The sequence below is a fragment of the Pyrus communis genome, chromosome 1 (genome assembly GCF_963583255.1).
Source record: "Pyrus communis chromosome 1, drPyrComm1.1, whole genome shotgun sequence".
NCBI classification, from domain to species: domain Eukaryota; kingdom Viridiplantae; phylum Streptophyta; class Magnoliopsida; order Rosales; family Rosaceae; genus Pyrus; species Pyrus communis.
In genome coordinates, this window is record NC_084803.1 from 37314384 (window position 1) to 37338851 (window position 24468).

At 36.0% G+C, this 24468-nt stretch overlaps 4 protein-coding genes across 5 annotated transcripts; 2 read left to right on the top strand and 2 right to left on the bottom strand.

The window, feature by feature from the left end:
- Positions 1 to 4266: 4266 nt before the first annotated feature.
- On the top strand, positions 4267 to 8204 carry LOC137739101 (cytochrome c oxidase subunit 6b-1-like). Its single transcript, XM_068478594.1, has 5 exons — positions 4267 to 4424; positions 5727 to 5990; positions 6112 to 6194; positions 6335 to 6416; positions 7824 to 8204. Exons 1-5 carry the CDS (start codon positions 4383 to 4385, stop codon positions 7875 to 7877), a joined length of 525 nt encoding a protein of 174 aa, XP_068334695.1. The 5' UTR covers positions 4267 to 4382; the 3' UTR covers positions 7878 to 8204.
- A 2904-nt stretch (positions 8205 to 11108) lies between these two features.
- Positions 11109 to 12328, bottom strand: LOC137739462 (histone H3.3). The gene is made up of 4 exons (XM_068479038.1): positions 12187 to 12328; positions 11954 to 12025; positions 11783 to 11859; positions 11109 to 11589 (listed from the first exon to the last, which is right to left on the bottom strand). Exons 2-4 carry the CDS (start codon positions 12023 to 12025, stop codon positions 11328 to 11330), a joined length of 411 nt encoding a protein of 136 aa, XP_068335139.1. The 5' UTR covers positions 12187 to 12328; the 3' UTR covers positions 11109 to 11327.
- A 4827-nt stretch (positions 12329 to 17155) lies between these two features.
- LOC137749246 (serine--tRNA ligase, chloroplastic/mitochondrial-like) lies at positions 17156 to 20960 on the top strand. Of its 2 annotated transcripts, XM_068489353.1 has the most exons (10): positions 17156 to 17458; positions 17561 to 17709; positions 17915 to 18008; positions 18102 to 18250; positions 18357 to 18449; positions 18731 to 18910; positions 18986 to 19152; positions 19969 to 20103; positions 20185 to 20278; positions 20477 to 20960. In XM_068489353.1, exons 1-10 carry the CDS (start codon positions 17224 to 17226, stop codon positions 20750 to 20752), a joined length of 1572 nt encoding a protein of 523 aa, XP_068345454.1. In that variant the 5' UTR covers positions 17156 to 17223; the 3' UTR covers positions 20753 to 20960. The 2 variants fall into 2 exon arrangements, with proteins under 2 accessions (XP_068345454.1, XP_068345460.1); XM_068489359.1 differs by lacking the exon at positions 17156 to 17458 and having other exon boundaries at positions 17569 to 17709; positions 17908 to 18008.
- Positions 20961 to 21073: 113 nt separating this feature from the next.
- LOC137749264 (thylakoid lumenal 29 kDa protein, chloroplastic) lies at positions 21074 to 24407 on the bottom strand. The gene is made up of 11 exons (XM_068489369.1): positions 24153 to 24407; positions 23837 to 23935; positions 23348 to 23432; positions 23225 to 23259; positions 23081 to 23146; positions 22919 to 22959; positions 22399 to 22529; positions 22166 to 22272; positions 21702 to 21839; positions 21412 to 21546; positions 21074 to 21321 (listed from the first exon to the last, which is right to left on the bottom strand). The coding sequence occupies exons 1-11, from the start codon at positions 24237 to 24239 to the stop codon at positions 21211 to 21213; spliced, it is 1035 nt and encodes a 344-aa protein (XP_068345470.1). The 5' UTR covers positions 24240 to 24407; the 3' UTR covers positions 21074 to 21210.
- Positions 24408 to 24468: the final 61 nt, after the last annotated feature.

Sequence of the window (24468 nt, forward strand, 5' to 3'; positions counted from 1 at the left end):
GACGTATAATATTTATTTCGATTTTAATCATACAATAAATTAACAAGTTACAAGAAAATAGGCATATCATGTTTACTTTTTTGATACATTGCTATACGAACAATTTTTAGTTTTTATAAGTGTAAATTGCTTTATGAGGTTCACATTATCAAAGTTTTTCACCATCAAAACAAACACGATTCGGACAGAAAGATTTTTAATCCCATTATATAATTTTCTTCGCACAAAATAATCCCTTTTCTGATTTTTTTTTTACTGTCTTTGTTGAATAAAGGAGGTAATAATAACACCTGCTGATTTGTTTGGTAGGGATTAAGCATTTGTTGTACACTCATATGCTATGTCTTTAATTGTGTTGGGTATTTTCCAACCTACCAAATAAATAAATGTTGTCTTATTTAGAATTAAAAAATTTTCTTAAACCATTTTCAAGGGAGATGCTAAATTGTGAATATAAAATTTATATTTGACAGCATATGTGACACTTATAAAATTTAAATTTTCTTAAACCATTTCCACTGGATTACTGATCGAGGATATCAAAACTAGCCTGAGGGGATTTGACTCTCCTAGAGTTAGTCATGTTTGTAGATCCACCAATTTTGTGGCACATAGGATGGCCAAGTTGATTTTAACTTCCAATTTTACTAATTTGAGGAGCCTCTGGATTTTCTCTAGGATGTCTTCATTCATGATTGTATGTTTTCTTAATGCTCATAGTTTCCTCTTCAAAAAAAATTATCTTCTTCACCCGATATGCCAAACTTTAAACGTAAAATAAATGTTCATATTTATTTTCTTTGCATTGTTAAAAGAAAGAAAATGACCTAAAAGGTGTAAAAATATTTAAATATTACTTTGGAAATAAAAGAAACGAAAAGGCAATGTTTTTTTTTAAATAAAAAAATATAATAATTAATTAAAAATTGTCACTTAGTATTACGGTTTAGTGATATTCATCTTTACTTGTAAGTGAGAGGTCTTAAGTTCGATTCTCGCCAAAAATAAATTTGAACCACATTATTGCTAGACCATTGTGAGCCTAAACTTACCCATTTTCCCATTAGTGTAGATAATATTATTTGTTAAAAAAATAATAAAAAATTATTTGAACCTGCTGTGAAATTTGACAGCAACCAACCATTCCACGTTATACCACATAGAAAGCATCACTATAACGATAAACTTTATTATATAAAAATCTCTCTCATCATGCTCATCTCACTTGAAGACTTATTAGCCCATGGTCCATAACCTTAGCCCATCCTATGATTCCTTATCAATGTGCTTCAAAGTTCTCATTTCTCCGGGTATAAACAGATAGATAGGCATTGGTCCAGGCATAGCAAACCCTTCCTTTTTTTTTTTCTTTTTTTTTTTTTTGGTCAAGTAGGATATCTTTCGTTACATTAAAAATTAGTACAAGTCTAAAAAGAATTGGATAAACAACTACAATAAAGTAAAAGGCCCACGAAAAATGAAAACGGCAACCTAAGATACAATAGAAAGTCCACACAAACTTAAACTCAAAGGCTGCAAAATACAAAACAAAAAAAAAATCCTAATCTCCAGCAGTAAAGACCACAAGTCACCATGTCGCTTTCTCAGAAAGCCAAACTTCAAATTGAGAAAATGTATGGAATCTTATTTTTTTGCCCAGCAGTTTTTTACGTGGTTTTTTTCGAATGAGGTTTTTTCTTAGATCCCATTCCACAAGACATTTCCTGATATATCCTCTTTCTAAGTTGATTCGTGAATGAACTCCAATTTTATTCGCTAAAAAAGTTAATTGTCACATCCCAAACTGTCTTACAAGTTTGTACTCTAGACGGCATAGACTAGGGTACTAATAAAGCTAGAGCATCACCACACATGTTTCAAATAAAACTCGTTTTACGAAACTTGACAATTTGACATGTTTAATTTTTATTATTTCATATGTAGTCATCATTTAGCAGCTCATTTTAGTGATATTTTTTTTCACATTTTAAGTTAAAATTGTACTTTATTTTATAGGAAACTGCAAATAAGTTGTTATTTGCTACTTGCCTGTAGGCTATAGCAGGTAAGGTGTGTCATGTAAAGCCTACAACCATACTCAACCTACTCATGCGACAAATTATTTTTATGTCTTAATTATATATATATATATATATATAAAATAAGAAATCCAAATAGGTGAAGCATTTGAAAAACTCTAAAATGTCTTTTTGTTTTCTTCAAAAGTAAATCCAACCACATTCAGGAAATGAAGACAAACTGATAAAAGTTTATAATTGAACATAACTTTTAAACCGATGCTGTCGTGCGACTTGACATGATGATGAACATGTCATCGGATTTTAAATTGCTATGAGTTGTAAATTGGAGAAAACGCGTGAGACTCTCTCTCTCTCTCTCTCTTGTTTCCCAACCCTGCAAACTCCTTTGTCGCCGACCCCAGCCTTTGGCTTGGGTGCCAGTGGCCATCCTTGTCCAAGTTCCTTGTTCTCCTCTTTCCCTCTTTCTTTTGATCCTCTTCTCTCTCTTTCAATCCTCCCTTGAGATTTTTCTCAGTTCCCTTGAATTATGTCTCAAATTTTCTCGTGAGTTTGTCTCACTTTTGGACTTCATGTCCTTCCTCTCCACCCCTCTCCTCTGGTGGTTCCTTTCCAAACCTAAAACTCCATCTCCCATCACTTTTCCCCTCTGCCTCACTTCCCCATAAACCATCCCCACCATCATTTGCTCTGATCTACAGACTTTGAGCCAAATATGGTTGCCAACTTTATTTCCCTCCCTCACTGTCCCCCTCCAAAACGACTTGCTGGATTACCATTGAGGCCAAATGTACTGCGGCTTCGACCAAAGTAAGGGTATTTTACATACCCCCTTAGCCTGTGCTACTATGTTTGTATATATTTGCTAGGATTCGTGAATGAGATTTGGATCTGATGACTATATTTTGGTTATGTGTCTTTGGTGAAGAATTCTGGTGTGGTGTGCTTCTTATTGCAGGTGTGGTACTTATGTGATGCGATGTCTTGTTTGTTTTCATCACTCAGTTGTTTTCTCTAGTGTTGTTGCTTCGATAGCCACTGGCAAGACTTTCGTGACGGTGACAGTGGCAGACACTACTTTATGCGATAAAAAAATTAAGGATTTGAGCTCCCGTTTAGTTTATTTAATTGAGCTAGACTTTTATGTATCTATTTTCCCCAATATATTTGAGTTATTTTGCCTTCATTTGAATTGACCTATAACCTACTATTGGATTAATACAATACCCAACTTTTACCAAAAAAAAAAAAAAAAAAAAAAAAAACCTGCTATGAGCAGTTGCCTTTAATTGATTGTCAGTCTTATCTTCAGTCTGTATTTGCTTCCACCCTTTTCTTCTCTTTTGTTTTGGCTTTTGATTTCTCTCTCTCTCTCTTTTTGTCCTGCGTTTTGATGTCTTATTTTAGGTATAAGCCTGCTGCCTTTCCTATTAAGCTCTAGAGAATTCTTTTCCCTCCTATTCTCATTTCCTTCTCTCTCATCTTTTCATTTTGTTTTTTTGTCTTTATAAACAATCAGTATAAGATATTGATGTAACTTAGAGGGGTGTATTCAATTGGGATTTTGAGAGATTTTAATTCTTTTAATGAATCCAGGGATATTCAATTAGGATTTTAAGTGATTTTCTGAATTTTATTGTGTATTCAATCAGGATTTTAAGATAATTTATTAAAGTCCCGAGTGTGTTCAATTAGAATTTTAAAAAAGTTTATAACATTTCAAGTGAATCAATTAGAATTTGAATTTAAAGAATTTGGAAAAGTTGAAGAATTAGAGAGAATTGAAGATATTTTGTAGTGTATTTTAAGTATCCACAAATCTCACATCTCCCCATGAGATTTCGAGGGAATTGAATCAAAATTTTACATGAAATCTCTATAAATCAGTTAAATTCCATAAAAATCCATGCATTTATAAATCCATTAAAATCTCTCAAATTTCTAATTGAGTACACCCCTGAATCATAACTGTTCAAATAAAAATGAAAAGAAAGAGAGATTAAGAAGGGAGCAAATCCTTCCCGCTCAGAGCGGTTGAGGGTGTGCCCGGTAAGTTTGTCGTATGACAGATGAGTGACAACGGCCCATCTCATTTTTTAGGACTCACAGGCCCAAGATTGTCAGTTTGACTCTACGCTTCCTCACTCTAATCATCAACTTATCATTCTCAATTTTCGCCTTTTACCATCTCAGTAACTCAGTTAAAAAATCCCAGCTTCCAGACGGTATACAAACCAAAACCATCCATACGCTTCGTTTCACTTCTCTCTCCTCTCTTATCCCTGCTTGGCGGCCTCGCATCTTAAAACGCGAGAGCAGCTGAAGCATATCAGATTTTCATCAATGGCGGAAACGCAAGCCGACAAAATCCAAACCCTAGCCGAGGTACCATTCCAATCATTTCCTTGATCTCCTCCAAATGTTCCAATTTCGTTCATGGAAATGTTCTCTGTTTACTTCGATCTAGATGCTAATTCTTATTGCTTTTTCAAAGTGAAAATTTTGAAATTTTGCTTCCAATTGTGGATCTGTGGTTTGGTGTAATAAGATTTTGCTTCTTTAATTTGTTGTGTAAATGTAGAGCTTAATTTTCTGTAGAAAAAAGTTAAACTAAGTGCTTTTTTTTTTTCCATTGAAGCTGGAAAAAATGTCATCTTTTGTTGCTTGTAGGTATCATTTCTTGTGTAGATTATATTAAACCTTCAGAATTACGTGAAAAATTTGATCAACAGTCGCATGATGTGTGCTTAATTTGTGCTTTTAATGCAACTAAATATTGTTATAGACAAGTTTTAGGTTTTGATTTACTCTGTTTGGTATGCCTTTCAATTTGTTTTGAATTATTTTTAAGTTGTGCAAAGTTTATTGCTTTGGTAAGCAATACAATTCCTGGATACTCTAGAGGAGCATTTTTAGGCCAGACAGTCAAGAAGGTAAGAATTAAGCCACACTGCAGTATTAGGCTCTAAAACAAGTAAACAGTTTGTGTCAGGACTCAGTATCCTGGACGGAGTAATATCACCTTGAAAGAAATACGCTCGTAGAAGATTCTGTTGAAACTTGACATGTGTGGAGAAAACAATTAGAGCATGTCTTTGGTACTATAACAAGTGTGACTACGTCATGTTATAATGTCGAGTTAGTCCTGCCACATTAAAGCAAGCCTGAGTTTGGGAAAGCACAAAGTAGGGTAATATTTCTGGTACTATATTAGCACTAAGAAAATTTGCCACTGTGATTGCGGGATGTATTGGGATCATCTAGGACTCAAATGCTTGCGAAATCATAGTGGATGGTAGTGCCCACTTCGTTTGTACTAAACATTCTTCCACGAAGTAGGCATGAGCTGTTGTGGTGCAGTTGGATCATTTATGTGCTTGTTCCTAACCAAACTAGTGCTGAAAGTTATCCCCTTTCCCCGTCTCCTTCCCCAGACGTGCAACCAATCTAGTTGTATTAATCTTATAATAACTCATCAGTCTAGTTGTGTTACGCTAAGAACTAGTGCAGGGCCTGCTATCTGTGCCATGTGGCTGTTTTCTGGAGAATCATAAAAATCTTCCAGCCTTCCACTTACTGACATTACTTTAACATGCTTTGTTATATGCTCTCCTTTGTTTGTCCTGTCTTTTAATGGCATAAGATTAGTAATGGCTAAGTGTTTCCCTCTCATACTTTGACATACAGCAATACGCATTGGAGAAAGATGTGGGTACCAAGCCTGTTGAAGTAGAAGAAGTTGTTTCTGAGAAACCTGAGGAAACACCTGCTGCTGCAGAAGAAGAAAGCTCTGAAGTTACACCAGCTGTTGAAGAAAGCAGTGAAGCCAGTCCTGCTAGTGAAGAAGGCACTGAAACCAATCCTACCTCTGAAGCTGCTGCTGAAGAAAGTAGTGATAGTACTGACAACTCAGGTGACCAAGAAGTAGTTGAAGAGACACCTGAAATTAAGGTTAATCACCTATAAAGATATCAGTAATTTTCTTTTGTTTCCCTACCGTAGTGCATACCTCATCTTATCTTTTGTCTTTATATGTTTGATCCGTTCACTGTCATTCTATTTTCATGTCCAGATTGAGACAGCACCAGCAGATTTCCGTTTCCCAACTACCAACCAGACAAGGCATTGCTTTACCCGATATATAGAGTATCATCGGTATGTATACAATGAGTGCCCCCCACCCCCATACACACATGCACACCACTCCTTTCTGTTATTTGATCACCATTTATCACGTACATTCTAGCTTGGTGCTGAGGTTTTGACAAAGGTTTCACTGGTCCAATTATTTTAAGGTGCATAGCTGCAAAGGGGGAAGGTGCTCCCGAGTGTGACAAATTTGCAAAGTTTTACCGCTCTCTTTGCCCTGGTGAATGGGTATGTAATTTCAATGCTCTTTCAGGTCCTAAAATTGTAATGTTTGCTACTGTTATTGAAAGTATGGCCTTCTGCATCCCCTACATGATGAATCATGTTCGGTTCTTACTTTAGTTTAGTTAAATTGCCTTTGCTATTGGAGAAGTTTGCATTCTAATTGTCGATCTTATAGTGTTCTAAGTGGTGACAAATCTGGAAGGAGGGAAAACAGGTATTTAGTTGACAAGGCCACAATCATTTGACACCATGTGTGAAATAAAGGAGCCCCACAATTTGTTGGGCTTAATGTTTTGCTCAAGTTGATCTCTGTACTTAATGGGCTTAATGTTTTACTCATGTTGATCTCTGTACTTTAAATTTCAGATCAACTCTTTAGCCATTCATTGATACTGAAATAGCGTTCATATTTTTGTAATGCATTTTATTCTAGAAACTGAACCTAATGGATAAAATAGTTTTCTCAATTGGATTGCCTTGCTTTTTTCATTTTTTCGTTTGACTCGCCTTGCTGTTTTGTCTATATTTGGGAGAGGTTAGTGCTTCAAATACTGTTGTGAAATCAGAAAAGTATGTGTCGTATAACAAGTTATTAAGCAGTTCTATTATGCTTATAGTTGATATCAATTGTTTCTACTCTAGTTTACACAAGATACGAAGCAAAATCTTATCAGAATTTCTGTTGAGATGTTTTCAGTGCATGGACCATTGCTGTTTTTACAGTTTCTGCTCTTTTTTATTTAAGTTTTTGCTGCTGGGAGGAGATAGAATATACCACAATCTGTGGCGAGTGCTTGTGAATGTTTTTTTTAAGTGGGTGTGATTTTGTTTGCCTGCACTTCAGGCACGTGGGCAGCCAGTCTCACTCAACATTGGAACTTTAATTATTCCTCATTTTAAGGATTGACGATTATACTTTCAAGCGTCCCGTTCTGGTGACCAAGAGAACATTTGTGATATTTTCAATATGGGAAGTGTTATTGACGCTCCAAAAATCTCATTCTACACTCCTCACAAGTGTATTTTTCTTTCCTAATATAGAAAGTTTGGAGTGTAGAATGAGATTTTTGGAGTGCTAATAACAATTCCCTTCAATATTTGTCAAAATGGATAAAGTTCCTTGTTTGGATGAAGTACCCGATCTTGAGTATGGAATAGAATCTGTGAACACGCACTTATAGCTCAAGACATTTACCAATGTGTGACTTAGTTACTGGTGTACCCACACGTGCATCTGTTTGTGCTGGTGTTGAGTTTCCTTTTGCTTATATGTTTACATGCTATAAGGAATTGTTATTGTATTATATTCAGTTCAGGTTTTCTAGTTGGCTACTTCTCTCTCGTAAGTCTTGTATTCCTGAGCAGTGCTAAAGTTAACAGTGTTCTTGTTGTACTGTTTGTATGTATCAGGTTGAGAGATGGAATGAACAAAGGGAGAATGGAACTTTTCCAGGTCCCCTGTAGATGGTGTTGGCTTAAAAACCAAGCGTTGGTAATATCCAAGTTTTCCTCCAATAGATGAGTTTCTACATTGAGAGTTGAACTCTAAGGGAATGCCCTATTTAAAAACAATGAATGAATAAGAAATTTTGGCTTGTTTCAGAATACAGCAAAACTGTAGCTCATGAAATGAAGTTTTTGTTCATCACTAAAAGATAGTTTCATTTCTCATAATTTTGTGCATGAGCTGTTGTAAAACAGTTGCCGAAACCCCAGATGGAAGCTAGGTGACATTTGTTAAGAGCTTTCTGCACATGCCACACAATAAAGATGCACTGTGCCTTGCTGATATTGGTTTTTTCGGTTTTTGTGCGACAATTATCTAAATTTTAGCTCTTGAAATACTTATATTTAGATTGAAATGTGTGGTAAACTTGAAATATCTCCGTAGGTAAGCTTCCCATATAGCAGTGCCACGATTAGAGAGGATGAAGAGGATGGCTGCACTTTTGAAACGTCATGATCACAGAGAGGACGAAGAGAATAGAATAGGGAGGGAGAAGGGGAGAGTATTAAGAAGATGAACAAACTAAATTAGGTCAGCTCTTGTGAAGTATGGTGGATATTTTGGTAGTTTGAAGCAAGAATTCATTAAAAAGAGAAATGCCAGACAACAGTTGCTGGATTCGTGCAGTTGATATTACAAAAAGACATTGGCTTATGTATGGGTATCCCAGCATACAATCGATTTTTTTTTTTTTAATACGTTATAATCTTCTATACATGTTCATATTTTCTCACCATGAAGTAAACCAATTACTTGGTTTTATGGATGCATTCATAATGCTAGTTCTTGCAGACTTACAAAAGTAATTGCATAATGTTTTCAGGTTGAATTATGAGAGAGATCAAATTTAATAAGATTTTTTTTGGTCGAAAATTTAATGAGCTAATTGTAGAGAGATAATGATGTATTTGGAGATTTAAGCTCTCACAAATTCTCATAACATTCAATAAGCGGCTTCTGTTTTCTTGACTAACTAATGCATACCGTAAACTTTTGTGAAAGTTATTTGATGGATACTCTCTAACAAATAATGGATGGTATACTTTTTTCACTACAACTGGTAATTCAATATTGTTCTTACCATTTAGTTTCCTCCAAAATCTCATTTTCATTTTCAAGAGCAGTTGTTTTTTCTAAAATGTCAAATGTTGTAAATTTTGTTCTTGATGTTTCAATGGACTCAGTCCACTACATATATGGTGCACGAAAATTACACTTGGTACAGGGTAATATTTCATATTTCAATATGAATGCCGAGTTTTCATTGGAACATTTCATTTGCATTAATCTTAAATACATGGTTCAATACTAGTGCATAAACTCGAGCATGATTTGTGTGATTTGATTTTTTTTATTATATTATGATGCTAAAAATCTAGACTCTCTAGACACTTCCTTGGATAAAACTAAAGGAGAATTAAGAAAAAAAAATCAAATAAAAGAGTGCATGACACCAAATCAAGGTGTGATGGCCAACACTTGAAAGAAAGCGAAATCATAAAGTGTGAGTGATGTGAAAAGAAATACGAGTAAATTAAAACTAGAGTAAAACGAACAAGAGTGCAGTTTGCTAGTTAAAACACTTATTACAAAGTATAGTGTTAGAGCATAAAAATGAGTGCATCATAAAGTAAAGAATATTCTCATCCTAAAAGGACGGATATTTATACAGACAAAAAAATTAACTTTCCACATTATTGGAAGTGCTGGTCAGCTAAAGGCAATTATTCTTTTCACCACAAGAGTTCAGCCTCTAGGTCCTAGAGGGGTGCAAAAAAGAAAACGTGAGTGGGCTCAAAAATAAAGTTTTGTAAAATCGTTGATTTTAATAAAATATTAACTTCTCAATGTAAAACTTGTATAGGTTTTGAAATCATACTACTAGTAAATAAGGAGCAAAGTACACAAAATAACTGTAATAATCTCTAAGGATACTAGTACAACATATATATTAACAACAATATTATCTACAATGCTCATTAAAATCATTAAGCACACAAGTGATATAGAAAGTAGCTACATGAACTTGTTGGGTATATAAGTTACGTTCCAATACTACAATCACATGAAGCTGGCACTAAGCACGTACATTCGTGTCGTCCTAGTTGCCTAGTGCAATCTAGGAATAAACTAGCACCTACTATGGATTCAATGTGAATGTAAAGGCGTTTGTAAACATACACGTGAAGCTGATTTTGATCCGGACAATACGAATAAACAAAACACCATGTAGACATTTATAGTGAGTAGATAAGGCACAAGTATGAGTATGCCACAGTTTGTACCCACAAGATACTAATAAAATAATATTGTTTAAACATTTATATTTTCTAAGTCAAGACGTGGCATGTCACACAAACATTCAAAAGCAATTATGATAATTATAATATAATATACTTGAAAGAAAAAATCCACTCACTAATATGTTGCAGGGTCGTAGCCGTCTTGTCTTGATTGTGCACAAAAATTCTCAGGACAAGTTTCTCCTATACGAGAAACCATTATACTAATCATTACATAACAAATACTAATGTAAAGCACCTAACTTCCTTTTGCTTGCTTAAAAAAGGGGGTCGAAAATGCTTGAGAAGGGATTTAATATAATAAAATGACGTGCGGGATCCAGGCGTCTATCACACACTCTCTCAGTATTTCTTAAACTGAACAATGAGTATTTCTGAAATTGAAAATGTGTACTACACTGTTTCTTAAACTAATACTATCACTATTTTGAAATTGAACACAGGTACTGCACTATTTATGAAATTGAACATAGACATTGTTTTAAAATCTAAACATGGGTTAGCGTGTGCCTTGCAAGCGTTTTTGGTTTGTTTTTATTTTTTATTTTTTTCCTTTTCTTTCTTTTGTTTTTATCATAAGTTATTAGATGATTTTTGATTAAAATTCAAAATTTTAAATAACTTTTTATTTGTTTTTCTTAAAAAAATAAGAAAAATATAAAATAGCTTGAATTTAAGAAAAGAAATGAAGTTGTCGGTTATTAATGAGTTTAAAAAAATATATTTTAATTTTCACTTGATTTAAAGATTCACGTTTTCTCCGAACAAAAAAATAGAAGGTTTCAGGTTTTTAATGAATACCTGCCTGCAGACGAACCGTGGGACGTTTGTACAAATTATAATCAGCCAAAATCGAATGGGAAAATGGCAGAAGACTAACACAGATACTGCAAAATCTCACAATTACAAATACAAACCGCATTTATCAAGTCAATAGAACTTCGAAGAGGTTCAACACAATTACAATTGCAACCAATGAAAACCATGTCTCGATTTCTTAAGATTACACATTAAACACAAGAAACTATAAACCCTAAAAACACAACATATTCTAGTCCCATTAATCAATCAAATCAAAGCGCTTCTGTTCTGTTTCTTCATCCCTTAAGCCCTCTCACCGCGGATTCTCCTGGCAAGTTGGATATCCTTCGGCATGATGGTGACGCGCTTGGCATGAATGGCGCACAGGTTAGTGTCCTCAAACAGCCCAACGAGGTACGCCTCGGCAGCCTCCTGCAGTGCCAGGACTGCGTGGCTCTGGAAACGCAGGTCAGTCTTGAAGTCCTGCGCAATTTCACGAACCAGCCTCTGGAATGGGAGCTTTCTGATCAGCAGCTCTGTGCTCTTCTGGTACTTGCGGATTTCACTGCGGCATATTCACAAACACATTACAATCACAATCCAGCAACATAAAATCATACGTCTTAAAATACCCAGAATTCGAATTACAAAACAACAACAATCGATTACCGAATCTTAATTGATTTCAGTATTACCCAGAATCAAAATTACAAATTTTAAGATTAATTGGGTCGGTAATTGCGGATTCAATTACATACCGAAGAGCAACAGTTCCAGGGCGGTATCTGTGGGGCTTCTTCACGCCTCCGGTGGTAGGAGCTGATTTCCTAGCAGCCTGGGAAAATCCCAAAACAGAATTAACAAATTGAAAGAAAACAAAGCAGATTGAAGAGGGCAACAATTAGGGTTTGAGGGAGGTATCTACGGACCTTGGTAGCAAGTTGCTTCCTTGGAGCCTTGCCTCCGGTGGACTTGCGAGCGGTTTGCTTGGTACGGGCCATCTGCAACCACAAATTAAACCCCAACAATCAAAACCCAATTCGATTCTACAAAATCCCAATCTGAAACGCAACCCAAGAACCCTAATTCAAAATTGCAGAAGCAATCGCTATAAATTGAATCGAAGAAGATGAAGAACAGAAAAGCGAAAAGAAAGACTTACCTCTTGGGTTTCTTAGATTCGAGAAGACGGAAGCGAATTCTTGGATTTGGAGAGAGGAGATTCTGTCGTCAGAAACTTGGGTGCGAATTGAAAAGTTCGTATCTCTCTCTGTGTAAATATAGTGCTTGTTCAACAAACGCAACTTGGCGGCGGAATCGTGGACCGCGTTGTTTCGCATTTGCTGATTTGCCTCGCCGCCTGATCGGACGGTCACTGCGTCCGCTCGCTGTGTTTTTTACGATCGTTAGTGAACGGTTCGGATGTCATATTTTGCATGTGCCACGGATCGTGAAACTAAATCAGTAGCTTCCTATTGGTCCTAATACTTTCATTCTCTCACCCGTTTAACAAGAAATACGTACAACTAAGAAAGTAATTCTCTTAAAAAAGACAAAATTTTGCTTTCCACAATATACCCTTCGTTAGAACTCTACAAATAAAAATTAAAACATAAAAGTTTGTTGGTTATTTTAAATTGTTTTATTTATTACTAACCTCATGCAACAATTAACTCTTTATGTATCACAGAATACTACGCATGAGTTATTTTAACATTTTATTTGACGCAAAAATGCATAGGACTGGAGGTTCTTTCCGCTTTCCAAAGCTTCCATTTTCTATTCACCGTCTTTTATATTGGAATAATGCGAAGTGACGATATTCGGTTGTAACTTTTCCTTTTTATATTGAATCACATGCAAATAGGGGTGGACATCGATTGGGTTGGTTATATCAAATTTCAATATGTTGGCCAACCCAATAGGTTTAGGTTAGTAGACTCACTAAAAGCTCACCCCCTAGGTGCATGCTTATGCGGACACCAAGCGAAGTTGAGGTTTCAAATACAGGTGGGTTCAGTTCTAATCGGTTCTATTCTTTGTCAAAACGAAATCAAATCGAATTTTCAGTTCAGTTTGATTCGGTTCAATTTTTTTCAATTTTTGTTCGACTCGGTTTAATTTCGGTTCCCTTTTTTTCAATGCGATTTTAGTTCGGTTTCTGTTTTTTTGTTTTTTTTTTTTTTTTGCTACTCTGACGATCAGCGTGCATGTTTTTTGGTATGATGCTAAAAACATGCATGGTACTTGGTATATTGCTGAAAGTGTGCTATACTTTTTCTGCAAGCCTGACAATCAATTCAGTCTGAAGCTTTTTGTAATCAGACACAGATGAACCCCCTACCTTTTGTTGAACAAACCTGTAAAAAATTGGAATATCGAAATAAAAAATACGTCTGAACATTTATGGATGCACCCGACATACATTTGTTAATGCAAATGTTCAAAGCTTTCACAATTCTCAACATGGTTCACACTTACTCAAAAGTGTATTGCAAACTGGTCAGAAGAAATACCGCATATTTTTGCAATGACAGTGATTAATAATATATATGAGTATTTGTATATGATATCATAATTAATATATAGGGTAAATAACACAAAACTATCTAAATTATTGGTTGCACCACAATCTCATATCTCATGTTTTAAACATTACAATGTCATACCTTAATGAATTTGTTGTAATGTCATACCTCTGTTAATTAATCTGTTAAATTTACCATTAAGTGATGATATGACAAATGCAGGGCCCATATTTTACTGACGTGGCAGCCAACTAATAAAAATATGTAATTGTTAAAATTATTTTAATTCATTTAAAATATTATTTAAAAAAAAATTCAACCTCACGACCCTCACCCCACCCAACCCATCATTCCCCTCACTTCTCTCTCTCGCCACACATCAACCCATAACCACCATTTCTGCAAAAGCAATAAAACCTCAATTTCTAAATCGTAAAGGCTTAGCCAAGAAAATCAAAGAAAGCCATGTAATTTACATCAGAGAAAGAAAAAGAAACCAAATTAAGCAATCAATCAAGAATGGGTTGAGGAGTGAATTTGGGGTAAATACAATAGGAGTTGAGGAACATGAGCTTCTTGACTCTGAATTGGTACGTGTCATCAATGATGTTGGTTTGGATCTAGAGATTGATAGCGATGAAATCTGTCGCATCGGTGTTATTGGCGTGAATGGTGTTGGCAGGGATCACGATTTAGGGTTTCTCGGTGGCTAAGAAGGTATCGACGTCGACTTGGCGGTTGAGGTTGAGGTCGAGCTTAGTGTGGATGCGGAGGACGAGGTTCGTGAAGCCTAGAGCTTGGAGCTTGCAGACGATGGTGGAGCCGCTGTTGTAGCGTGAAAGGGAGAAAAGGAGAGAAAATACGGGAGGGAAGAGGGGAGAGAGGGGTGGGATGGTGGTTCTGGGTTATGGGGAATGAAGGAGATAGGTGAGGTGAGTGTCGTGCTGGGGTTTTTTTTTTTTAAAAAAAAAATATTTAAATGAATTAAAATAATTTTAATAATTAAATATTTATATTAGTTGTTTGACCATTGACACAAGTTGACTGCCATGTTAGCAAAATATGGCCCTACATTGCCATGTCATCACTTAACGGTCAATTTGACAGATTAATTAACAGATGTATGACATTGCAACAAATTCATAAATTAAGGTATTACATTGCAATGTTTAAAACATGAGGTATGAAATTGTGATGCGACCTATAGTTGAGGTAGTTTTGTGTAATTTACCCTAATATATATATATATATTAAATAATTAATAATATATATTGGTTCAGTTTGGCTCGGTTCGGTTTCTGGACCACCAAAACCGAAACTGAACCAACCAATTTTAGTTCGATTTTTTTTTTGGTTTGGTTTTTTTGGCTTAGGTTTGATTTTTTTCGGTTTTTTGAACCCACCCGTTTCTAAGGAAGAACCTCAAGGGATGCTTTCACACCTAAATACCCTCAGATTTTTAGTAGGAGCTGAACTGTTGCATACTGTTCAGCCTGAGACTTGGCAAATTGCAAACTCTAACCACTATTGGCCTAGTACACTACGATAGGTTTATGCAACCCCCTATTATCATCACTCCAACAATCATTGTTCTTGTATGCGAAAGCTAACAGTTTCGCGATTTGACCTAAAACCAATCGTTAACTAACAGGTTGTGAACGAATCCAACAGTTATCGACATGACCCGTTAAACATTCACCTGAATTTTGAATTTTTGGAAGTGAATTGTGTTGGATTAATGGGTTGAGTTCAATCTGCCAGCTGTACTCCGCAACCGCAACATCTACCACTAACACCATCATACCTTAGTTATATTACAAAACATTACTACCAAACACGAATTTATACATTTTAGATATTGATACCATACATGTTTTTCAATGTTTTCATTTTCAAAATTTATTTTCGAATTAAACTATCATATGTCTTATAAAAATATAAATCTTTTGGCTTCACAATGCAGTACTTCAAAAATCATTCGTCTCTATACCGAACCGTTGCCATGCCATCTCTACCTCTATTTGAATAAGAAAATGAATAACATATCCATTCAAGTAACCAGAAAAATTAACCATGTCCATAACCGCAAATTAACCATTGGTTAATGGTTATATCCATCTTCATCAATGCAAAAAAATTATTCATTTAGAAACATATTAAAATTTAATAGATATTAATTCTGTCATTAAATATCCACATCCAAATCATCAAAAGCATAACAAAACTTTTCGGAAGTGTTTATGATAAGCCATATATGATAGCAAATTAAAGCAAATTGGTCCCATGAAAAAAAGGAAAACGATGACAACAACAAATACAACAATTACTATGGGAGAAAGACGAAACAAATGATCAAATAATTTCAATATTTATTTCTTTTGAGGAAGAAAATTAAATTAAGAGAGGGAAAAACCCTGGGAACCCCCAAGGCCCCTAGAGTCAAACAACAAGGCACTGGTAGTTGTAGAAGGAACACAACCAACCCAAACATGAAGATCATTTAACATATGCCCACACGAGGTGATAACATCCGCAACAAAGTTTGCTTCCCTAATTTCAATAGTTATGAATATACGTATATATTTATATTATATTTTATTATATTATATAGTATTCGGGACAGATTCAGGAACAGATACGAATGGGATACTTGTAACTATATCCGAAACCGTAACCACATAATATTCACAATTTTTTACCATATTATAAAATTACCCAAATTTTCATTTTCAAATCTGTCTCATATCGAGTTTAATGATTTGAATTGCCATTACTAAACAAAGATTATTTATATATACTAACATTTGCCCTACACACTTTGTGTATATGAACATATTTTTTTAGAAAGTGAGAAGGAGAGAGGGGGAGAGAGAATGTGGAGGAAGTGGGAGGTTTTTGTTTTTGGTTTTATTTTTATTTATATTTATTATTATTATTATTATTATTTTTTAATATTGAATGTATTTTAACATCACCGGTAAATGATGCTTCAATAAAAAACAGTAAAATTTGGACCTATGAAATTACATTATTGCCTATCATTTTTTTGTGTGATAGAAGACTAATTTGTCTTTTCATCCTCTTTTGGTTGACAAAGAGGGTTTCATTAATTAGTAGAGATATAAAAATGTAAAAAAATTTGGACCTATGAAATTACATTATTGCGCATCATTTTTTTTTGTGTGATAGAAACTAATTTGTCTTTTCATCATCTTTTGGTTGATAAAGAGGATTTTATTAATTAGTAGAAATGTAAAAATGTAAAAATGATGAAGAGGGGGCTTTTTTTTTTGGAGTTTTTGAAATGGGTCCAAAGTAACTAAAAATTGGACTTATTTCAAAAATAAAAAATCACTAAAAATTGGACCTATTTCAAATTATTTTTTTTTTTTTAGGAAAACTAATGAAAAGGGCTTGAAAACTTTGAGTTTTAATGATAAGGACAAAATAAAAGATAAATGAATAGTACTAGGGTTACTTTTTAGTTTAAAAATATAATTTTTCGTTAAAAGTGAATATTACTGTGATTTTTTTTTTTTTTTTTGGTTCCGCAAGCAAAATGTAAAAATGTAGTCGATAAATTGGTTTTGAAAATAAATTGGGAATAAATTTAGTCCCCTCGCTCTCGGTGTCACCCATTGAAGCAGGTTTTCGCACTCTGCAGCTAAACAATGGGTTTTGGCGGGACGACCTTGCAAACCCTGAAGCTCGCCCCAATTCCTCCACCTTCCTTTTCTTCTTCTTTCCGCTCCGTTTTCAAACCGTTTTCCCAAACCTTTCTCTGCCGCCATAGCCGCAGACAAAGACTTCCACTTCCTCCGCCCTTCTTCGTCAGAGGCCTTTCAGCCCCGGCCGCACAGGCAACTGCCACCGCAGCCCCAAAAGAAACAAGCCCAGATGAAAAGGGTTCGATCATTTCACAACCCTATTTGTAGTTTGAATAAATTGGAGCTTAATTTTTTATTTTTCTGGTTAATATATTGTGTTTTTCTTTGGGGGGAGATGCAGGTGTGAAGCAGCAATGGAAAGCAGCGATAGACTTCAAGTGGATAAGGGACAACAAGGATGCGGTTGCGGCCAATATAGAGAAGAGGAACTCCAATGCCAATTTGAAACTTGTGCTCGAGCTCTACCACAAAATGCTCAATCTTCAAAAGGTCGGATTTTAACTTTTCTGATTTATTGATTTGCTGAATCTTTACAAGTGTTGCAGGCAATTCGTTTTTTGATTAACTGCTTCACGGGGTTTATGTCATGTTGTGCAATTGGCTTTAGAGTTAGGAAATTTGCTGTTTTTAAGTTTTGGAAAAGTGTTGTTTTGTTTCTCAGTTTATGTAGCTAATTGTTACTCACAGAAAGCAGGAAGTTGAACGGCTTCGCGGGGAAAGGAATGTGGTTGCAAACAAGATGAAAGGAAAGTTGGAGCCAACTGAGCGTCAAAAACTTATAGATGAAGGTATCATTGTGCCCTTCTTTTGTTTATTCATTTTTTTTACTTGGTGTGCTGATTTAGATTTGAGTTATTTAGAACTGTCGTCTTTGCATTCAGGAAAGAATTTGAAGGAAGGGCTTCTTTCTTTGGAAGAAGACCTGCTTAAACTTATTGATGAGCTTCAGCAGGAAGCACAACGTATACCAAATATGACTCATCCTGATGTCCCGATAGGCGGGGAGGATTTTTCAACTATAAGAAAGATGGTCTCTCGCTCTCTCTTTCTCTTTTTCACCCGCACACACACAGGAGGGAGGTATTGCAGTCCATGTTCATTATGCATTCTTCCTCATTTTCTGTATCCTTTTGTAGGTAGGCAGCCCACGTGAGTTTAGCTTTCCCGTCAAGGATCACCTTCAACTTGGAAAGGAACTAGATCTTTTTGATTTTGACGCTGCTTCAGAGGTACTATCTTTGTCTCATTTAATGTGTTGAAGTGTCCCTCATATATGGAAACGAAGAAAATCATCCATTTAATTTCCAGTCTCAGCATTTAAATTAGACTTTGTACCGAGTTGGAGATTATTGGAAGATTTTATAAATCCTCTAGGTCATGCTTGTATCAAATCAAACTAACCTTATGCTATTTCCAAAAACATTGGGTGTAAATGGATCTTGGATCCATTTAACAAGGGAAAGAGTTTGGGTTCTTATTTGTGCAACTAAAATTTTGCTAATTTCTACAGGTCAGTGGCTCAAAGTTTTACTATCTGAAGAATGAAGCAGTACTCCTAGAGATGGCCCTTATTAACTGGACGCTCGTGGAAGTAATGAAAAGGGGCTTCACACCTTTAACAACCCCAGAAATTGTAAGATCCTCCATTGTTGAAAAATGTGGTTTCCAACCCCGAGGAGCAAATACCCAGGTTAGTTCATACATTCTCTTTCTCATTGTCTGCTAGAAACAAAATGTTGTCTTAACTCTGGCTAAATATTAACAGGTTTATTCTATTGAGGATAGTGATCAATGCCTCATTGGCACTGCAGAGATTCCTGTTGGTGGAATTCATATGGATTCTATTCTTGCTGCATCATTGTTACCTTTGAAATATGTGGCAGTTTCCCATTGCTTCCGTACTGAGGCAGGCGCTGCAGGTACAGCATCAAGGTAAATTATCAGCACGCTACGCTTTTCATGTCATTGTATTCTTTGTGAAAAATACTCGAACCACTTGGGTTCTGGTTCCATATTATTCTTAATATTCCTATTTTTCCTAAACGGCTGCTGCCAAATTGCCCTGTAACTGTCCAAATATGCTTACATGAGGAATATGATTATTCTTTAATTATCCATTCTATCCAACCCAAAGGGGTTGGCTTTATGTAGTACTCTATGAACATCAAATGATTTGCGGTGTTATGTGCCTTGAAGTTTAACAGCATTTTTTCCATGCCGCTAGTGAGAGGGGTTCACTGGTTGGCTCTCTCGTTTAAACCAATGTTTAGTTTCTATTCACAAGAATCTAGGATTGGAATATATGAATGCATACATCAGTTTTCAATTTAATTTTCTATAGTTTTGGTTTGCAAGTGACAGGTTGAAATCTTAAGTAAGATGCGTTGTGCCTGCTGTGTGCAGTTCAAAATTGGCATCATTTATTGTCTTTGGCATTTTAGTTTTACTCTGTTTTTGTGGACAAGTGAAAGTATTCTTATCAATTGTATTAATTCTCTAAACGAGTGGTCCAAAATTTATTTTTATTACACTTCTGCTGTAGCAATATCTCCATACTGTGCAAGGTTGTTTACCAGTTCCACTAAACTGATGTGTTTTGTGCACCTCTTAAAGATTGAGATACCGTGCTTTGTATTCATAATCTTCCGGACAGGGTTTACTCTCATAGTCTTGTGTGCATGTAGAGAATATTCTGTAAGACTCTGGATCTTGTTCATCGTACAATAAATTGTTTTCTATTCTGTTTAGGGGTCTGTATCGAGTCCACCAATTCAGCAAGCTGGAGATGTTTATATTATGCCGACCAGAGGAAAGTGATTTCTACCATGAAGAACTCATAAGAATTGAAGAAGACCTATTCTCATCACTAGGATTACACTACAAGTGAGTACTTCTACACAACCTTTTGATTGTTAAGATGATTCGACTTTTCTGTGTTTATGGTAACATTGAGTATCTTGACAGAACTTTGGACATGGCATCTGGGGATTTAGGTGCGCCTGCTTATCGTAAATTTGATATTGAGGCATGGATGCCTGGCTTAGCAAGATATGGGGAGGTATTACAACTCTCTCTCTCTCTCTCTCTCTCTCTCTCTCTCTCTCTCTCTCCTCCCAAAAGACAAAAGGAAGAAAACTTGTTCTTGGTTTCACAGGCTTAAAAATCTGCTACTTCAAAGTTTTGTTTTGAGATACAAACATTTATGTGGTCATTTGATTATTCTGAAATCATCTAATCCCATTTCAATGGCGGACAGATATCAAGTGCATCAAACTGTACAGACTATCAAAGTCGTCGTCTTGGGATCCGGTTTCGTTCTACAGAACCCGCATTAACAAATCCTAAGAAGGGTAAGAGCAACCTCGCTCCACCACAGTTTGTTCACACGCTAAATGCAACAGCCTGTGCTGTACCACGAATGATCGTATGCATACTTGAGAACAACCAGCAAGAAGACGGCTCTGTCATTATCCCTGAGCCATTGAGGCCCTTTATGGGCGGACTTGAGTCCATATATCCCAAACCTAGATAGGATGATGAGGTACATTTATATTTATTCGGGAAGTTCTGTGGGATCATTCTTAGGTTACAAGATTTTTCATAGGTGAGACGGGGTGTATAAGAAAAGCCGACAAATACGTTGGTCGTTTCTTAAATTTTATTTGGAATTCTTTGCATCACGAGATGCCCGTTATAGAGTTCAAGTTCTGTTACAATGAATCACGTTGTGTTTGTAGTCACGCAGTTATTTTCTTAGGATCCAAACAAGCCTCAGTGTGGTTGGGGACGTTGTAAATTATCGCCTGTTATGAAGAACGTCGTGAATTATCACCTAAAGAAACAGTTAAACACGTTTGTGAAAATGCAACATTACAAGGACGCAGTTTTGAAGAGAAGCAAAACGAAAACAAAGATGAAAAAAATACTCTCTGTAGCTTTTGTTTCTTCACCCAAAAACTACATTACATCAATAGTCATCTCTCTCTCTCTCTACAATTTGAGTTTGCTTAAATCAATCTTTTGTACTGGATATGTATAGGCTTCATAATTGATTTGTTGGCCCAAAGTGCTCAGTTTTGTGAAAGTAGTTATCAGATCAACCTGAAAACAGATTCAATTTTGCAACCAACAATTAGAACTGACATGTTAACAAGGTAAACAACAACTAACAAACCAAGGGCAGACACAGACCTCATAATCTGTTTCTGATACTGTTTCGCGGCTGCGTTGGTATTTCTGAACCCACGGAAAAACTTCCGGATCAGCGGCTAATAGGGTTTCTGTGGCTATTTGATCAGGACCCAAGAATGCAGACATAACTGCTAGCTGGCCAAATCAAACAATAATGTGCTAGAATCAATAATCATGGAGCGATTTTCTTCGGCAGAAAATCTGTTTGTTTTTGCCGGTGCAGTGTTTAACTTGGTGAAGAAGTAAGATCCTAAAATGCAACTGCAGTTGTAGAAGTGATGAAGTAGAACCTGGCGGGGGCCGAAGCCAAGGGCAGAGAACTTGTCTTTCGATTCCTGGACACTTGCTTTGTCCCACTGGGGAACTCTTCCCTCTGGATCTGGCTCCTGCGTATCTGTTCTTCCAAAATTCCTCTCAAACAAGCCCCACTGTGGGCACAACAATGGTTGTATGAGTTACATTCCTTAACCGATAATTTTCCTATAACGCGAAAAAGCAATGCAGCTAATTATATGTACAGATCTGTCATAACTAAGCAAAGCATGGAAAGAAAAAGAAAGACTTCCGCGTTTTCATGTTGATTTCATTCCAACCATTCGGTCCATCTACCTCGCTAATGAAATAACTTCATTTCATAATTACGTGAATAGATAAAGAACTTCAACACCGACCATACGAAAGTCTAAATCAACATTTTCAAGAACCATAATGGTCCTAGTGTATCTGTATGGATCAAGACAAATGGAGAACATACCTGACCATTCGAACCATATGCGGTGTATAATAAATTTCCCTTCTCTTCATTCCCTCCGCATTTGCGAATTGCAGCAGCGAGAAAAGTTTGCTTAGTAGCACTTTGTGCTGCATAGAACGAGCGAAACTGAATTATAGACATACTACCAGTTTATCAACCAACCCTATATGTCACTCAATGCCGATTGCCATTCTTATGATGTGTTCAAATATTGTAATTTTAAGAAGCACAACCTGCTAACTGGATCAGATCAGCATACGAAATGGGTCCACCCTTCGAATTAGAATCGATTTCCTTCTTTGCTTCTTCTATTAAATTCAAAGCAGCAGCAAGCCCCTTGTTTTCAGGTCTGCTTATCTCTGAGCTTCATGCAAGAAAAATTGGAGAAGGAAGTGAGTGTAGCTTTTGTACAAGGACTTCTAACCAAATTGCAGAGAGAGGATAAAAAGCAAGAAACTGAAACTGCAACACAAATGTGCGAAGTTCACGTTTATTCCTTTTTTTATTAATTCCTAATACTTGAATGATATCAGAACTCGCGGTTCATTGCACCCAGTAGGCAGAGAAACTAGTAAAATGAAAGACCATAAAATCAAACATCCAAAACTTTCATTAAGTTGTTTTTGAAAAAGCATATGTTTCTGATTCTTTTCTGATATAGATTACAGGAGGACTAAGGGCTTAAGGCTATACATTTTCCTCTGCTTAAGAAACAAAAACCATATTAAAGAAAATCGTATGTGTAATGTTTACCTGAATCTGATTGATCCATTCGGGCCCCCCGATTTTGAAGCCTAAAATATTGATCACAAATTTGTAAGCATTTTACTTCCATCCCTCAGTAATTACTCAACTAATGCAAGAAAATATGACGGCAATCTACAGTATTTCACAGGGTAAAGTTTTTCGCCTGACCTTATCATAAGTGACGGCATCATTCAGTGCCAAAGTTAGTAAGGATGGGATAAGTTCCCGATTTTCCTGAAACGAAGAGGTGAATGAAAATGTTATTGCCTCATGAAGTTGAAAATGTGATGAATTATGTAAACAAAGATATACCTTTATAGCTTTAAAGAGGGTGTCCTTGATACTTGCTGTTTGCAAGTGAATAAGAATCAAGATCAGCAGATTGTGGATGAATCTAGTCTAGCCTTGAAATGAAGCATCCGAAAAAAAACTTACAAAGAAATTCAGAACGCTGTCTGCGCTGTATCAGATCAGCAGCCTCGGCTACTTCAACAAATGTTCCTGAGCTTCTTACCATTTCCTAAAAAGACATTACAACTGGCAGAAACTCATCATCAATTCACTCTAATTTAAGTTTCTTCAGTAAAACCAGTACCTATTGCAAAATTAACTCTATTTAACTCTTCAGTTCAACAATGTTGACACGACACATTTTCTTCTCGATGTATAAAACACAATGCGCTTGTGGTTAACTCTTTAGAACACCGCCAAATGTGATTACTTGATTAAAATGTTGAAAGAAGAAGAAGAAGAAAATTATAAACGAGGGTAACGATAATCTAACCAGACCAAACTTAAAACAAAAGTCATGTTTCTCTCGTTACTAGTCCTAGGCATTTGCCACACTTGAGAAAAAGAATCCAAAAAGCTGCGCAGGCCGAGAGGCTATAGTAATAATAACAGTAATGAGGAGAAAGCTCTTACCACGCCAATGGTGGCGCCAACGCATTTGAGAATGTCCCTCCTATGAAATCTGTTCTCTTTAGCAGCATCAGCTTCAATTTTGTTACAATGTATTTTAACCTGAAATTCCATTTCGGACAGTACATAAGGCTAAAATCACTACCTATATCAGGAGAAACTTACATGCAACCGAAACACGAAGGTGTTTTAACTTGCGTACATATAACTGCGTAATTAGTTTGGAACTCCGCCACCTTGGCTTCTCAATGCACGTAAGTTATTCTGATATTCTCATTTATCAGAAGACACATAAAATCATAGGCAAAAGAAAACTTACAGAAAGAATTGGGTATTTCGGGGCGTTGAGAGTGGCAGGAGGAAGTGGAAGAAATGAAGGGACAGTTGAGAGGAAGGACACCGCCATTGCCGCCGCGCTGATTACTGTCTGTCCTACTGAGAAACTTTGAGAATCACCGTCTGTCTTGACTCTTGCTCAAGTGTGGGAGAAAGTGGCGACTGGGGAGGGAGAGGATATATCAGCGTGGGCCCCTGTATTGTGTTTACAGTCTTACGTGTGGCTTATGGTATTGTGTTATCCTATCTTTAAGTCCGACTCAGATTCTGGGGGATCAGTACCGATGATAAAAACCCCT

Bases quoted from the DNA above. Each gene is read 5' to 3' on its own strand.
- LOC137739462 (XM_068479038.1), bottom strand. From the start codon at position 12,025: ATGGCCCGTACCAAGCAAACCGCTCGCAAGTCCACCGGAGGCAAGGCT. The intron at 11,860-11,953 runs GTCCGTAGATAC...GGATTTTCCCAG, and splicing joins GGAAGCAACTTGCTACCAAG to GCTGCTAGGAAATCAGCTCC. The intron at 11,590-11,782 runs GTATGTAATTGA...AATATGCCGCAG, and splicing joins CCTGGAACTGTTGCTCTTCG to TGAAATCCGCAAGTACCAGA.
- LOC137749264 (XM_068489369.1), bottom strand. From the start codon at position 24,239: ATGGCGGTGTCCTTCCTCTCAACTGTCCCTTCATTTCTTCCACTTCCT. The intron at 21,547-21,701 runs GTTCTACTTCAT...TGATTTGGCCAG, and splicing joins TTGGCTTCGGCCCCCGCCAG to CTAGCAGTTATGTCTGCATT. The intron at 21,322-21,411 runs GTCTGTGTCTGC...ATCTGTTTTCAG, and splicing joins TATCAGAAACAGATTATGAG to GTTGATCTGATAACTACTTT.
- LOC137749246 (XM_068489353.1), top strand. From the start codon at position 17,224: ATGGGTTTTGGCGGGACGACCTTGCAAACCCTGAAGCTCGCCCCAATT. The intron at 18,009-18,101 runs GTATCATTGTGC...CTTTGCATTCAG, and splicing joins TCAAAAACTTATAGATGAAG to GAAAGAATTTGAAGGAAGGG. The intron at 20,104-20,184 runs GTGAGTACTTCT...GTATCTTGACAG, and splicing joins TCACTAGGATTACACTACAA to AACTTTGGACATGGCATCTG.
- LOC137739101 (XM_068478594.1), top strand. From the start codon at position 4,383: ATGGCGGAAACGCAAGCCGACAAAATCCAAACCCTAGCCGAG. The intron at 4,425-5,726 runs GTACCATTCCAA...TTTGACATACAG, and splicing joins AAATCCAAACCCTAGCCGAG to CAATACGCATTGGAGAAAGA. The intron at 5,991-6,111 runs GTTAATCACCTA...TTTCATGTCCAG, and splicing joins AAGAGACACCTGAAATTAAG to ATTGAGACAGCACCAGCAGA.